Below are 15,704 nucleotides of genomic sequence, written 5' to 3'. Positions count from 1 at the left end.
CGGAAGGGCGCCGCCGCCGGCCGTCGGGCTGAGGCGGGAGCCGCGCGGCGCGCGGGAGGCCCGGCGGGGGGTCCCGGGGGCGGCGCGGGCCGAGGGCGGCCCGCGATTGTTCTCACCACCCCTCCCCCACCCCGCCCCGCGTGTCTGTCTGTCACTTGCAGCTGAAGATGGAAAGAGCCAGGCGAAGGGGAGGCGGCGGCGGCCGCGGGCGCGGAGGCAAGACCGTGGGGGGCTCCGGCCTAAGCAAGAGTAGACTCTATCCCCAGGCCCCGCACTCCCACTACCCGCACTACGCGGCCTCGGCCGCCCCGGGCCAGGCCGGAGGCGCGGCCGAAATCCAGGAGCTGGCCTCCAAGCGAGTGGACATCCAGAAAAAGAGGTTCTACCTGGACGTGAAGCAGAGCTCCCGGGGCCGGTTTCTCAAGATCGCCGAAGTCTGGATAGGCAGAGGCCGGCAGGACAACATCCGGAAGAGTAAACTGACCCTGTCGCTGTCGGTGGCCGCGGAGCTGAAGGACTGTCTGGGGGACTTCATCGAGCACTACGCCCACCTGGGCCTGAAGGGCCACCGGCAGGAGCACGGCCACAGCCAGGAGCAGAGCTCCCGGAGGAGGCGGAAGCCCCCGGCCCCCTCCCCGCCGGCCTCTGTGGGGTCCGAGGAGCACCCTCACAGTGTCCTCAAAACGGACTACATAGAGAGGGACAACAGGAAGTATTATCTGGACCTAAAGGAAAACCAGCGAGGTCGCTTCCTAAGGATTAGACAAACCGTGATGCGGGGGACTGGCATGATAGGTTATTTTGGCCACAGTTTGGGCCAGGAGCAGACTATTGTCCTCCCAGCTCAAGGAATGATTGAGTTTCGGGATGCCTTGGTTCAGCTCATCGAAGACTATGGCGAAGGGGACATAGAAGAAGGAAGAGGTGGAGACGATGACCCGCTTGAACTCCCAGAGGGGACTTCTTTCAGAGTGGACAATAAAAGGTTCTACTTTGATGTGGGCTCTAATAAATATGGCATTTTCCTGAAGGTAAGTGAGGTGAGGCCACCTTACCGTAATACTATTACTGTTCCGTTCAAAGCATGGACAAGGTTTGGGGAAAATTTTATCAAGTATGAAGAAGAGATGAGGAAAATTTGCAACAGCCATAAAGAAAAGAGAATGGATGGCAGAAGGGCCAGTGGTGAAGAACAAGAATGCCTCGACTAGAGTGAAAGTGAACTCCATCAGGCAAAATTTTAAACCCTAAATTGGCTAGAAGTACTGATCCATAATCATTTGAAGAAGTTTTTCCTTCTTTTTTGGCCCTTTGTTTTTAGTCATACCTCTAGTAAATTATACTTCAAGGAGTTTGATTCTCATGTTATGCTATACGTAGATATGCCAATAATTCTTATGGGAATTCCAGCCTTCCCAGAGCTAAATAGTTTAGCTGCTTCAACTGCTTCAGACTATTGAAGTATGCAGATCAGCACAAAATGTGACATTCTGACCTTCTAAATACAATAACTAAGATTTACCTTGCACTATGACATAATCCTGAAAAAGATAAATATTTAATATGGAAGTGTGGATTTCTATTTAACAAAGCTCCCAAAAAAAGAATTCCAATCCTACTTCATTAAAAGCTGCTAAGTTTAGCTGTAGGACAGTTACCACAGAAAACAGAAGTTGACCTTAAGCATACTATAAATATATTTATTTATAAAAATGAAAGTAGAAATACCTTAATTGTCCGTTAGGTAACTGAATATTAAACAGTATCATTAAAGGATCAAAATCTTTTTAGGTAATTAAACTTCGCAATGCAGTGTTATAGTATTTTAAAAGTTATTCTAGTATTTTATTATTTCAAATTTTGTGGTAACCCTGCAGTTTATAATTGCCATATCAAAACTATGGGAGAGTTTTAGTTGGTTATTCTGAGCTAGTTACAAATCCATCTTCACCTCTGTTTATTGTACCATGTACCCCTATTGATTTTCCAAAATTTCAGGAATTATTTTATGTACTGTTGAGTGGGAGGCTTCTTCCTATGGCTCTGTTATGGAAATTTTGCTCTTTTGGCTGTTCATGCTAATTTGAAGGTTGTGAGATTTTTTTCCCCAGAATATTTCATGGATTCAAAGTGGTTTATTTAATGCTTCCTCTTTAGGACTATCTCAGAGGGGTTGGTGCACCAGTTAACTGATAGAAAAATACATCCGTAATAATATACTTTTGTAGCACTTTTGCAAATACTACCCTTAAAACTTCATCAACACTTCCAATATAAACCTGACTTTTACAGGTGTTATACTTCCAGAAAAAAAAAAGCTTTTTTTTTTTTCTAAAAAGCATTTAAAATACAGAATTTCAGGCTAGGAAAAATATTGTTTGACGATTGGGTATAAACATGTTTGAAAGGAAAATTCAGGCATTTTCCAAGGTGCTGTTTATGATACTTAGAGGTTTACACTATATAAGACTCACCCATTTACCTTTATTAAACATTACTTTCCAGAAAGTGCCACAGTAATTTTTCAACACTAAACAATTTTTTTAAAAAGTGCTATATTCATAATGTATATGTGTACCAACCCACCCTGTATTAACTGAAATTTCATCTGTTGAGCTATATTTCATTCTGAATGAAATTATAGTCTTTTATCTTGGCTTTATTCAACCTCCTCCACAGTAAGTCCATGTTATCATATTTAAGAGCCAGACGCTGATTTCAACCCCCAAATATAGCTCTCATTGATGGGAGTTGGCTGCATGGATTGAGATCAGAATGTAGCTCTTCTTTTATTTAAGAAATTCAAAATTATTACAAGTTTTTTTTCTTCCAGAGGTTTCCCCAAATACATTGCAGATTGTATTTCATGTTTCCTCAAATAGTATGAAAGAATCTCATTAGTTCATTGTAATTGTGGACCATCTGGATCACTATGGAACATCTGAAGGTTAGAAGACGGTGTTAGTACTAGAGTTAATAGCACATAGTGGGTGTTGAGACTTAAAAGTAGCAAGGCCTTTTAAACAGTCCTAACTGTATAATAACTGTGTAGGCTTGCTAATAAGTAGTTTTTGGTATATGAAGGAATGGTGTGCACTTGAATTACTGTACTACTGATTGTTATTGCTGCCCATCATTGTGCCTATTAATCACAATCAACCTGTCAGATTTTGGCACACTGGAGCTGTGACTAGCCCACTATTTGATCCTATCACTATTGCTATGACTGTACACTCTGTCTCAGATTTTCCTTTCTGAAATATCTATTTCAATTAGTTCTAAATGGTTTTTTTTTTGGTTTTTAATCCAATAATATTGGAGTGTGTGTATACATGTATACACACATATGTATATACGTACACACGTACATACACTGTCACACTTAAAGATAAATACCTTTAATTCATTGTATATAAATATTATTAGCTTAATTTTGCATTAATTAGTTAAGCAAAGAATTAGTTAAGCAGCCAAATTGTTTACCTTGTATGTATACTTCAAAGTTTGTGCCATCTCAGAGCTGGAAATTGGATAGATACATATGTACCTGCAATTGCTACACTCTAGAATCAATAAGCCATCTGCCAGTCCTTTTGTTTCATTTTTCCATAGTTAATGTATAATTCATTGGAGAGTAAAATGATGCTATGATTTTTTGATACTTAAAATTCCCAACAGTTCATTAGCCATAATCTATCAAGTAAGATCCAGTTCAAAACTCCAGTATTAGGATATGTATTGCCATGTATCTTATAAAATAAGCTTCTATTCTTATCTGCAATATATTTTATTTATGTCATTTATAATATAAAGGAAGCTACAAGTGTACATGGTATTCTTCAAAATAATAGGGTCTCTGCCTTGATGACATTAAAGGCATTAAACTCTTAGAAGTCAAAAAACGAGCACTAAAGTTAGTAACCAAAATTACTAGTTCACTGTATAATTTTAAAACTGATGATGTTTGCACACAATAATTCAAGCATAATGTGGTACAGACTCAAAACTGTAATAATATAAGCTAATAATATGAAATTTGGAAACGGGTTCCTCATAATACTTGGCAGTATGCTCCTAGCAGTTGCAAGCAGCACTAATCTGTTGCTTATATGCAAAAGATGCAAGGTATTATAAAGTTATCGAAGTTCTGCCACATTTTATAATTTTCCTTGTTAAAGCCCCGAAATGCCATGTCCCTTAAACTTGAGTCAAACACAAGCTTATTTGCACTAAAGAGCATGGCCAAAAAAAAAAGACAGGGTGGAAAAGCTAATTGGAACCTCTTGAAATAATTGGTTCTAATGGGAGAATTTCACATTTGTCTATTTGAAAGCTATATAGTCCAGGCAGACAATCTGTCAGTTCACTAATTTAATAATGCACTTTATCTTTTGTATATATCAGATGTACATTTATGCCACTTGACAGGTGGAATGTGTCTCAGTAACTGTAGTTAGAATCTATAAGGTGATCTTTTGCATGCTTATATTTATATTGGAGCTGTTGTAGTTAACAGGTTTCCATTAAATTGATTTAATGGAGAAGGTAGATGATGCTTTTGAAACAAATCCCAAATATATTTAACATTGAATTTAAGAGTTCATATTTGTATTCTTAAAGGACTAGAATCAATACAAAGCAATTTCTAGCACAGACTAGTAGTTACAGGTGAGACTATATGTAGTTGAGACTCCCCATAATACCCTGAAAGTTAATTCTAAGAACTTGTACAGGCAAAAATTTTTTAATGATCCTGTTTCATTGTTGTTATGTGTTTGGGTAATAGTGAAAAGACAGTACATGATACTGTACTGGAATTTAAAATATGGTTGGTTGATATGGCATTATTAAGAAAATACCCAGACTAAAGAAATAAAGTTTCAAGTTAAGAAAATGCAAAGAGCATAAGAACAACTGCTAAAATAAATACAGTATTTCAAAATTTGCAGAGGTACTGACTTTCACCAACTAAAAAGGGTATTGGGGGATTTAGTGTATCCTTCTATCCTAAAAACTTCCTAAGATGTGCATTAGAAAACTAGGTAATTGTTGCTTAATGATAGGCTGTATGTATTTTACAAAAAAACACTGTGTACTAGCAATCATCAAGAGTGTGCTATATTTGCTGCATTCATTTTATATATATGGATAAGAATACGTTATATATCGGTCGCCCTATCAATATAATCATGTATTTATATTGTAATTTTGCAAATATTTTCAGTAAAATAAATATTATCTGAGCTGCACAATTTGAAGAAGATAAGATTGGGATAAACCCTCAGATACTTGTTTTTAATGAGCAGCTATCTTTGGAAGCTGATGTATGTATTAACATTCCTTTAAACTTTGTTTTATAATTTATTTTCATTTTTTGATGAATAGGGCTTGATTTGAGTTTTTCAAGTGGTTTTCTGAAAGTAATTTTTCACAAATGTGATATTCTTTTATTCTGTTTATTTCTAAATATCTTTCATTGAAACTATTTATGAAACCCTATTCCAAGCTTTATAAAAGGGCTCTGCTTAGTTACCACATGGTTTGAAGTCTGTCTTTACCAAACACCAGATATCTTTGGCAGGATAAATCTAAAGTACTCCACAAAGAGAATTCAAAATTGATCTTCTGCCTACAGAATAATACAGGTATAATATTTATCAATACCAAACAAGATTCATAAAATAGTTCTGAAGTTTCCTTAAAGATTTCTTGAGTTTTATAGAGAAATGGTGGCTAATGGCTAGCACATCACAGGAAGAATAAAAGCATGTGGGCATGCTATCTAAATGTAGAGTCCACAGTGCTATAGCAATGATGTGAAGGGAAAATGTATTTTTCCCATTTCAATGTCATATGGAAATTGGGTTTTTAGATCACAATTACTCTGTCATAAAATATACCCAAATATACGTAGGTAGATCTTAGGAAAACAAAATACATGTTAGTGATATATTTTCTTGGGTAATATAAAACTATGAGTGTTTTTCTTATTTTGACATTTTTAAAAATTTTAATTTGTTTTAGTAGTGTTTTTAATCAATAATTTTGAATGAAGAGTATATGCACATAGTACAAAATATAACACTACAGATGTGGGTAAACTGAAAAGTAGCTACCAATATTACCAAATTCTTGTGTATCCAGTTACTCTGCATATAAAAGCATATATGTATGTGTATATATATATATAAATATTCTTTTTAAAAATACAAGTGAAAGCATACTATATACACTATCCTGTACCTAATAGTATCAATTTTAGGTCTGCCATTTTAAGTGGACATTTTATTTTTTCTTCGATATCATGCTCGATCTAGACAACATGTTATTTAATTTGAACTATATTACACCAAGGAAACATCAAGGAACTTTGGAATGAATTCCATTGGTATTTATGTAAAATGAAAATGCATGTATATATTAATTTTAAAATGTACAAATCTACTAGTTTCCCTTCCGTATTCCCAGCCATCCTGCCTTCCTGTGCTTTCTTCTTACCTCCCTCAAAAAAGTATTGGCCTTTTCATGAAGTAATACAGTTCAGGAGTGGCAAGATAGGAGATTATTTAACCAAGTGTCTTAAATTAACTATGTTCTCTGATGAAAAACACCCATATTTAAAAGCTTTAGCAAATTATCACTTTTAGTCACTTTTTACTAAGTCTGTTACTATTATCTCAATTTTATCCAAAGACCTTGCCATTATAAGATTAAATGAATACTAGAACTATGGTAGAAGATTACGTTATGACTTCATTAAAATCTTTAACACGAAACCTGTACCTTTTTTGAGGAAAAAGGTACATGGTTATTAATGAGGAATTCATTTAACAGCTTAGTCAAACCCAAGTCTAAGCAGAAGGATAACACTGGTCCTGATCAACAAAGCCTCGATTCCCCGCGGAAGGACCCAGAGTCTAGTGGGATCCTTAAGACCACAAGGCAGTATGACTATGATGATGTTAGAAAAGAGAAAAAAACTAGGGGGGAGGGGGCAAGGAGCTTTTAGGTTGCAGGTACATCTAAATCAGTCTCTATTCTCTGCTGAAAGAATATAAAATAGTAAAAATTGTTTAAAAATGAAGATAACATCATTTCTCCTGAAAATATAAGCAAAACCACTCTAATAGTTCCTCCCTCTGAAACAAAAATTCATAATTCTCTTTTCATTCCCAACAAGTGTGCATTTTAGGGTCACTTTTCTAATGACCGCCAAAAACAAAGTACGCTCTGAAATATTAGAAGTCCCATACTTTAATCTTGAAAAATCCTATCTAGGTATAAATTAAAGTAGCCAGAGTAAAAGAGCCAACACTATTAGAAATATACTAAAGAACATGTGGGTTGAGGATTTTAATGGAATGGCATCCTTAACTTCCATGAAAATGTTTAAATATTTAAAATTAAAAGTATTTGCATAAATTTAGAATACTATTTCCATAATTGGTGGTGCTTGTAAAATGAAAGAGGCAGTATTAGAAAATAGGATCGACTTAAGCATTTATTTGTTGTTTTTTATTTTTTCAAATAAACTTTAAGAGCATTTGGGATTACAGAGAAATTACACAGAATGTACAGAGTTCCTATGATACCATACACATGCACAGTTTCCACAATTACATCTTGCATTAGTAAGGTATGTTGTAATTTTTGAACCAATATAGTAACTAAAATCTATAGTTTTCATTGGGTTCACTCTTTGTTTATACAGTTCTATGGGTTTTGACAAATGAGTAATGTCATATATCCAACAATTCACTATCATACAAATTAGGTTCACTTCAGCTTTTATTTTAAAAGCATAAAGGGTTTGCCTCTTTGATTTTGGTTAAAACTCATAGGCCTTTGCAGAATCTGGGAAATTGGTAAAGATTTTCCAGATATTTACTACTTTTTAAGTATTCCCATTTACTTAAAGATTTTATTTATTTCTCCCTTCCCCTCTTTTTTGCACTTCCTGTCTGCTCTCTGTCTGTCATCATCTTGTTGCATCATCATCATGTTGTGTTGGCTCGCTGTCTTACTCCTCTTCTTTAGAAAGAACAGGGACCCAAACCTGGGATTTCCCATGTGGTAGGCAGACACCCAAATGCTTGAGCCGCATCCACTTCCTATATTTACTTCTTAAAGCCTAAAATGTTTTATATGTATTTCTCCTTATTTAAAGAGAGGAGTCAGAAGTATTTTAGTTTTCTGCCTGCTAAAATACCATAGAGTGGGTTGGCTTAAACAGTGAGAATTTGTTGGCTCACAGTTTTGAGGCTAGAAGTCCAAAGCCAGGCATCAGCAAGGTGATGCTTTCTCCCTAGAGATAGGTCCTGGGACTGGCTGCCAGCCATCCTTGGTCCTCAGCTTTTCTGTTACATGGCAATGCACATGATGGTCTCTTCTTTCTCTCGTGGGTTCTGTGGCCTGCCGGCTTCTGGCTGCTCCCTGTGGCTTTTTCCACTGTGACTTTCTCTATCAAGCCTCTGGTAATAGGATTAAAACCCATCCTGAATGAGGTGGGTGACAACTGAAGTAGCCTCATCAAATGGTCCTATTCACAATTGGTTCACACCCACAGGAATGCATTCAGATTAAGAACATGTTTTCGGGGAGAAGGTGGATTCTCCTTCAGGAATGGAATTTTGCTTAACTGGGGTTACAAAAAACATTAATTTCCCATCCTGAATCAAGGAGTTTCCCAGGTTGGTGCTTTTCTGGAAAATTAAACTTCAAGCTTCTCCCTCTTTCACATTTCCCTTGTGAGAAATTTCTCGTTCTTGTTGAGGACAGTAGCATCAACTAGTAGATAAATTTTTATTCATAAAGAACTAGTGCTGCTACAGTGAGTTACTTTATGAAGAAAATTACTCATTTAAATGGAATATAGTTTCTTTTTTAATGTTGACTTATTTCCAAGATTGAATAGCAGTTGTCCTCTCATTTCATCCCCATATACTTGACTTGTCCTAATCAAAGTTTTCATTTTTCCCGGGAAATAATAGAACTCAGGAAAGAGGATATAATCCCTTTCTAAGAAAAGTGTTTCTGGTAGATAAAACTAAAGAGTTGCCTAAAGTTAAGATTGGGGTAAAAGGTTTTTGTTGGTTTTTGTCTTTGTCATCATAATGTTTTAAATCTGATTATTTTATTTGATCTGATTAAAATTAGAATTTGTTTTATCTAACACTCCTGTATTCCAAACTATTTTATTTTTACTTAGAGAAAATGGTTCTTCAGGATTTTAGTTATTATTTGATAAGGATTTGATGAGCCTGTTGCCTAGAGGTAGCAAATAGAGAAAAGTAGTGGCTGATTATTTTGATTATCTGTTAAAAGAGAAATAAATCTAACAGAAATAAGAGAAATATCATATTCAAAACTTAATCCCTGTTTATTTTAAACTTTTGAGTATTTGAGAAAGAATAATACCTAATTCTGCCAATGCATGACTTGACCTTACACAAGGCATTTAAGTGCCTTTGGATGGTTTCTTGAAATGAAAAATGTGCAAGTTTATGCTAGAAGCTAAGGTTCCCACCTACTCTAAATGTGTTTTTAATTATCAGTGGAGTATGAAAGAAAAAAAATTAATGGAGAATACCAGAATTGTAAAGTGTCTTTCTTTATATTAAAAACAACTAAAATAATGTAGTAACCCATGATGACACCCAAAGAAACAAGTCAGTTTTACAACATGGTATTCTCTCTTTAGCCACAAAGTAGAATTTTTTTCCAGCCCTTTTAATGACCAAATTGTACACTTAACTACACAAGTATCCTATGTTTTAAGTTTTAAAAATTTTAATACCTGTACTACTTTCTTCAGAAGAAGCATCACTTGTTCCTACATATTCTGTAGTCATTTCTTATAAACTACATAGCAAGTGAAAATAAAATTTAATTTATTTGCAAGTGAATTTACAAAATTAACATCTCTTCCTGAAATGTCATTGTCCCTGAAATAACTGTAAATTACATAACTAACTATCATTGCACTGGTCTCTGAAAATCACATACTACCTTTGACCCTTTTTTCTTGGTTCTCTTGAACATCTTACATTATAAATAACCTTTATCAAAGAAAATCAGGAAGGACACTGCCTTGTGAACAGTATGGTTCTGTTTTAGAGGACCTGTAGCTAAGTTCAAACATCGTAATGGTTGTTTTTTTTCTTAAGATGCTCCAAAGGCTGATTATTGGAGAGAAAGAGAAGCAGCATTTAAGGTGTTTGTCTTGGAGACCTTGATTTAGGCACCCTGATCCTCCAAAAGGGAGTGCCATTAGAACTGCCAGTACAGAGGATGAAAGGAGTGACATCTGTCTCCCCTTACCTTTCTACTGCTGCCTGGTTTTTTTTGGTAACTGAAGACATTGTTTAAGAGTTAAGGAAATGTATTTTGAAATGTATATGCACGTGTATTTTGCCAATTGCAAAAATAGCTATGCACATAAAATTCTATTGCAGAAACATTGTATAAGATAAAAATATCTTTGGCCCAGTGGTGGTTCTGGGTAGCAATTTGGTCTGTCTGTTTTCAACAAATTTTGTAGAGTGAATTGGCTGTTATAGACATTTTTTTCCTCTCTTCTTTCCTCCCTGTTCTCAAAATAGCAGATACTTTTTAGATTCTTGGTTGCTTTTTCTTCAGTGTTTGAATTCTTGGTGGGACATAAGAGAATCATTGTGTGGCAATTCTTTGCCCTTGCCATTGATTAGAAATTTCCCTCAGCTTCCCATTTCAAATATTCCAAGCCACTTTACCAAAAGAATACACCTAAGTGCCAAAACTACCCAGCCAAAAAAATAAACAAACAAAAAAGCATAAGACAATGATTAGTAGTGAAGATAGGAATGTATACAAAATTCCTAGATTTGAAACATCTTTTATAGTTTGCTAATTTACTTCAAACTGCTACCTTTTATTTCTAGTTTTTTCATACTAGCAATGTGATTTATACTAATAACTGTCAGTTTAGAATTTCAATAGAACTGTGTTTTGAAGGTTTAGTTGCATTCATTATGGAATTGTTATCGATTGCTGTTTAGTAAATCTGCAAGGAGAATATACCATGCTCTAATCCAGGTGTGAAAATAGAAATCTCAAGCTCCGTCACCTGTAGTCCTCCTCCCCTCTTGTCCTCCCTCTCTCACCTCTACCCTATTGGAAGTGGGTAGGGACATTAATTGCTCCCACCTCCATGGCCCCACTCCATTCTACTTATGTGTTCAGGTGATAATTGAAACACAAAAAATGAAAAACTAGAAATAGTCTTTGAAATTTTAGAAATTGCTCTGTTAGCTGGATGTATAGAGCATAAGAAGGACTCCTGGTTCAGTCAATATTAACACTTTTACCCTAACAACAGTTCAGGATGAGGAAAAAAACTAATTTGGGATAATATGAACTGAAAGGTCAGTTACTTCAACTTCTCAATACAAAGTGGATCTTTGGAAAACATTTTGACTGGTGTGACTGAAACATAAAAAGATTTTAAGCTCTAGAAAAGTAGCATCATCACCATTTTTAAAAGAGAAAGTGGCAGTAAGAGGAAACCCTCTTGAGATTTCTTAATACTGATTATTACTTATTGAAGGCTCGTCCAGGCTGCCTTAATGCTTTGAAATTGATCACACCTGACTATACTGAAGCACTATGTACCCTTCTCCCAATCGCCACTATAAATCCATTTGCCTGAGATTGCTGGAAATTGTTTTATCCAAAAAGGAGACACCTACTGTTATGAGGCTTCATCTTCTTGGTTAAAGTATGGTGCTAATAAGTGCAAGTTATTTGATTTTTATTGTAGTTCACAGACTGAACCTGAAGTCCCAATTAAATATTTCATGTAAATGCAAGTAATTTCTCAAAGGCATCAGATGATGAGAGTGCAGATGGATCATGCCAGGACTATCCCGAAGGGCAGAAAGGAGACACAGCTGCTTACTGTGGGCCTTTAATTTTATTTTCTTGAACCAGAAACAACTGGTTATGTTAAATAGCTTTGAAAATGAGTATTGTCCATGCTAGTGGACATTGCATTGATTTTTTACAGCTTTTTCCCATCTTACGCTCCTTATATCATTCTGTTCTTTTTCATATTAGTTGTCACATTTTCTCTTGTTTCCCATAACGGCAAAAAACTGAATAACTGCTCTATTTACAAACACGTATCTTTCTCCACTACTTTAGGCCAGTGTTTTTCACACTTTAGTGTAAAGAAGAATTACCCAGAGGGCCTAATGACCCACCTGGGCCACACTTGCAGGGTTTCTGATGCAGTTGGTCAGTTGTGTGGGGTTACTTTGCGGACCACTTACAAGAACCACTGCTCTAGGCCAATGGGATTTTCCCTTAACTAGGAGGAAGAATGAAGGAGAAGCTGTCAACACAGCAGTCACATCCAAGTAGAAAGATGACACGGAGTGCCGCACGTTCTCCCTTGATAAGTTTGCAAATCTTAAGCATGTTTATAATTTGCCTACAGTTTAGGTAAAAAATTATTACCTTTTTATATTTTCACTACATTTAATGACCTTTCTGAATCCCTCTGATTTTTTGACAGCTATCTATATAATTCTGATAGAAATGAACATATGAAGCTTAGTAAAGGGAATGGTTTCCTCAAGAATTATTAGCACAAGCTTTAATGAATATTAAATATTATGACTCAAAGAACTTGGAATTATTTTATTTCAGTTCCTTAATTTTACATTTTGTGACATATATCTTGTAGCTCAAAGAGTTCCTAATTCTAGAGCAGGCTAAGTATGCAGAAGGAAAAAGCTAAAGCTTGAGGCAATTACTTCTCTCTCAAGATAAATGGTAAATATTCTAATTTCATTTAAAAGCATATAATATTTTTACCATCTTCCTGTTTTCGATCTGTATGTGTATAATAGAGGAACTCTATACTATACATATACATATACTATACATATACTATACATATACTATAGTATATGTGTGGTACTTTATCCATATTAACTTTGTACCCATTGCTTTAAATTTAGAGATATTTTACCTGAAAGTTCATTGAGCATATTTTTGAAAACATAACTAACATTTAAAAATAATTGACTACATGTTTTCTTGCCTTGTGGACATTCTGTAACACAATGTTTATTAAAATTAATAAAACCATATAATATAGATAGATATATAATTAATATATATAATGATACCTAATCCTCCTCATAGCTTTTTTTCTAGTGGATCACATCTTACCACAAATATTAAATTTATTCATACATAGAATTTGGCAGTTCTGAAAGTTCATTAACTTCTCTTTCCAATTATTCTCCTTCACTGATTAGTGCTCCAAAACACTGAATGAGTTCTTAATTGTGAAAAAGATTTACCTACTCCTGACATAACAGAGACTGCCCCAAACTCAAAAACATAATTATAAGCACTGTCTTTTTTTTAAATTTTCTATACTGCTTGTATTATAGCTACAATTTCAATTTTAGATTTTTTTAAAGAATTTTTTTAGTCTTAGAATTATAATCTGAGGTTCAGACAGCATAGGGATTTATAATAGACTTACAACAGGTTTTAGCTCAACATGGGGCAAACTTCAAAAAAAAATGTGTTGCTTGCCTATTTCTAGAATTTTTTAAAGCAGAGACCATACACTCAATATAAAAATGTATAAAGGGAATTAATCAGAAACGAGTTGAATTGTTATTACCTAGAAGATTCAATTCTAATAGATTCAGAATTTATTGGAAACAGTAGTTGAAACTTGTATATTTAGGTCTTTTGTTAGTTTTCCTGGTTGGATAAAGAAGTGTGATTTCAATTTTTCTAGTATTATTTTGAAAACATTAAGGGGAAAAACCTATCCTTTCCTCTAACCTGTTGTTACTACAAAACAGCATACAAATTAGTTCTCACATTTTCATTACACTTTACAAATTAATGGATTAGTTAAGACTAGTTTTATGAAATTTGCCCTGCAAAATTGTCTAGCTTTTATAATTTTTGTAAGAAGCTTTTCACTTTTAATCAGTTTTTTTTTTTCTGAAAAGATTGTGGAGAGGAAGAAATTTAGTATTAATATTGCTATTTCAAATGTACTTGATATTGGTATATTTGAAAAGAAATAAGGGATGGTAGGGTATATTGGAAAACCAGATTATTAGATATCAAATAAAGTGTTTCTTTATAAAAACATTAAATTTTTTAAAGGGTTGATGCACCACTATATTTTTCCATTCTCCATTTTTTTTCTTTCACTGCTAATTTAACTTAAGATGGAAAGAAACAATGTAGTCTGCTAACTTTATCTTAAATTTTCTGTTCTAGAAAACAAGTTTTCAAGTAAATTGATTATTGCTACAAATAGTACATATGATTCTATCCTGGAGAGTTTCAAAGCTTTGTAAATGTGGAACTCAGTTCTCATTTGCAAATCCACTTTTTCTTACCAGTTCTTCCAGTCTAGTGATATTTTAATATCTCCAAATATCAAATGGACAAATAATAGGTCCTCTTATAGAGAGATCTAAGTAAGATAAACTATATTACACCAAAGTCTCTAAACTATATTTATTATATTATACATTTCTAAATATTTAGCTAAGCAAATATTACTCCCACACACAAGTATTTTTACATACATACATGTGTGTTGAGAGAGAGACCCCAAAACTGTCCACCCCTTCCATCTTGTTTGTTACTACAATTGATTGTCCTAAAGTGCTACTTTCAAAATTTGAAGTCTGCACGTGGAGGGGGAGATAGAGAAAAGCATTTATGCCAATTATTTGCTATTTGTCATCCCTACTTTAGAGCTATAAAAGTTCTCATTGTGGCTCTAAAAAAATTCAAGCTTAGCCAGACAGCTGGCACTTGAAGCACAAAGTATCATGTGATTCACCTAGGGATGTGTTTCTTCTAACACTTCAAAGATACTGTTTTAATCCATTAATCCTGCCTTTAAAACAACAGAGAAACTCCACTGCCTCTGCGGAACTCGAGAGATCATAGTCATGATAATATCATCAAGGGCACCCTTAAACATTAAAAACTATATTTGTCTCTAATGAGTTCTAACATCCATTAACACGATATCCGCTTCTTCCTGTTAAATTTAGTTCTCAAACAGTATGTATAGCTTATTAAAAATGCAGGTGCTGGTCTCTATTCCCAGAGATTCTGATTTGATTGGTCCAGAATGGGGTTCAGAAATCTGCATTTTGCTCATTCTTTTTTTTTTTAAGATTTATCTTTTATTTATTTCTCTCCCCTTCCCTCCCCATCCCCCCCTGTCTTGTGCTCTCTGTGTCCATTTGCTATGTGTTCTTCTGTGTCTGCTTGCATTCTTGTCGTGGCACCAGGAATCTGTGTCTCTTTTTGTTGGTGTCATCTTGCTGTGTCAGCTCTCTGTGTGTATGGCGCCACTCCTGGATGGGCTGTGCTTTTTCACATGGGGCAGCTCTCCTTGTGGGACTCCTTGCACATGGGGCTCCCCATGCGTGGGGGACACTCTTGCCCATATCAGCACTGCATGTGGGCCTGCTCACCACACGGGTCAGGAGGCCCCGGGTTTGAACCCTGGACCTCCTATATGGTAAGCGGATGCTCTATCAGTTGAGCCAAATCCGCTTTCCATTTGCTCATTCTGATACGGGTAGTTTGAGGACTTACATCCTTTTTTTCATTTATCATTTTTTCCATGCAGAATTGCTGAAGTTGTAATTCTGTCAGGC

At 35.3% G+C, this 15,704-nt stretch overlaps 2 protein-coding genes across 5 annotated transcripts in view; one reads left to right on the top strand and one right to left on the bottom strand.

Moving 5' to 3' along the window:
- WRN (WRN RecQ like helicase) overlaps positions 1-626 on the bottom strand; it is a 186,284-nt gene extending 185,658 nt beyond the window's left edge. For 2 of the 3 annotated variants that reach the window (XM_058290105.1, XM_071212637.1), the window contains exon 1: positions 387-492. The gene's annotated coding sequence lies outside the window, so the exon portion shown is untranslated. Of the gene's footprint in view, positions 1-386 lie in introns of all 3 variants that reach the window. The other variant, XM_058290102.1, reaches the window with a different exon arrangement.
- The window catches only part of PURG (purine rich element binding protein G), a 32,881-nt gene that overhangs the window by 165 nt on the left and 17,012 nt on the right, over positions 1-15,704 (top strand). Inside the window, exon 2 of one of the 2 annotated variants that reach the window (XM_058290112.2) lies at positions 162-1,031. In XM_058290112.2, coding sequence (XP_058146095.1) covers positions 168-1,031 — 864 coding nt within the window. In that variant the 5' untranslated portion in view covers positions 162-167. Of the gene's footprint in view, positions 1-161; positions 5,536-15,704 lie in introns of those variants that run through there. The other variant, XM_058290111.2, reaches the window with a different exon arrangement.

This window comes from Dasypus novemcinctus, chromosome 29 (genome assembly GCF_030445035.2).
Source record: "Dasypus novemcinctus isolate mDasNov1 chromosome 29, mDasNov1.1.hap2, whole genome shotgun sequence".
NCBI lineage: Eukaryota > Metazoa > Chordata > Mammalia > Cingulata > Dasypodidae > Dasypus > Dasypus novemcinctus.
This window is presented reverse-complemented; position numbering and strand designations above follow the sequence as displayed.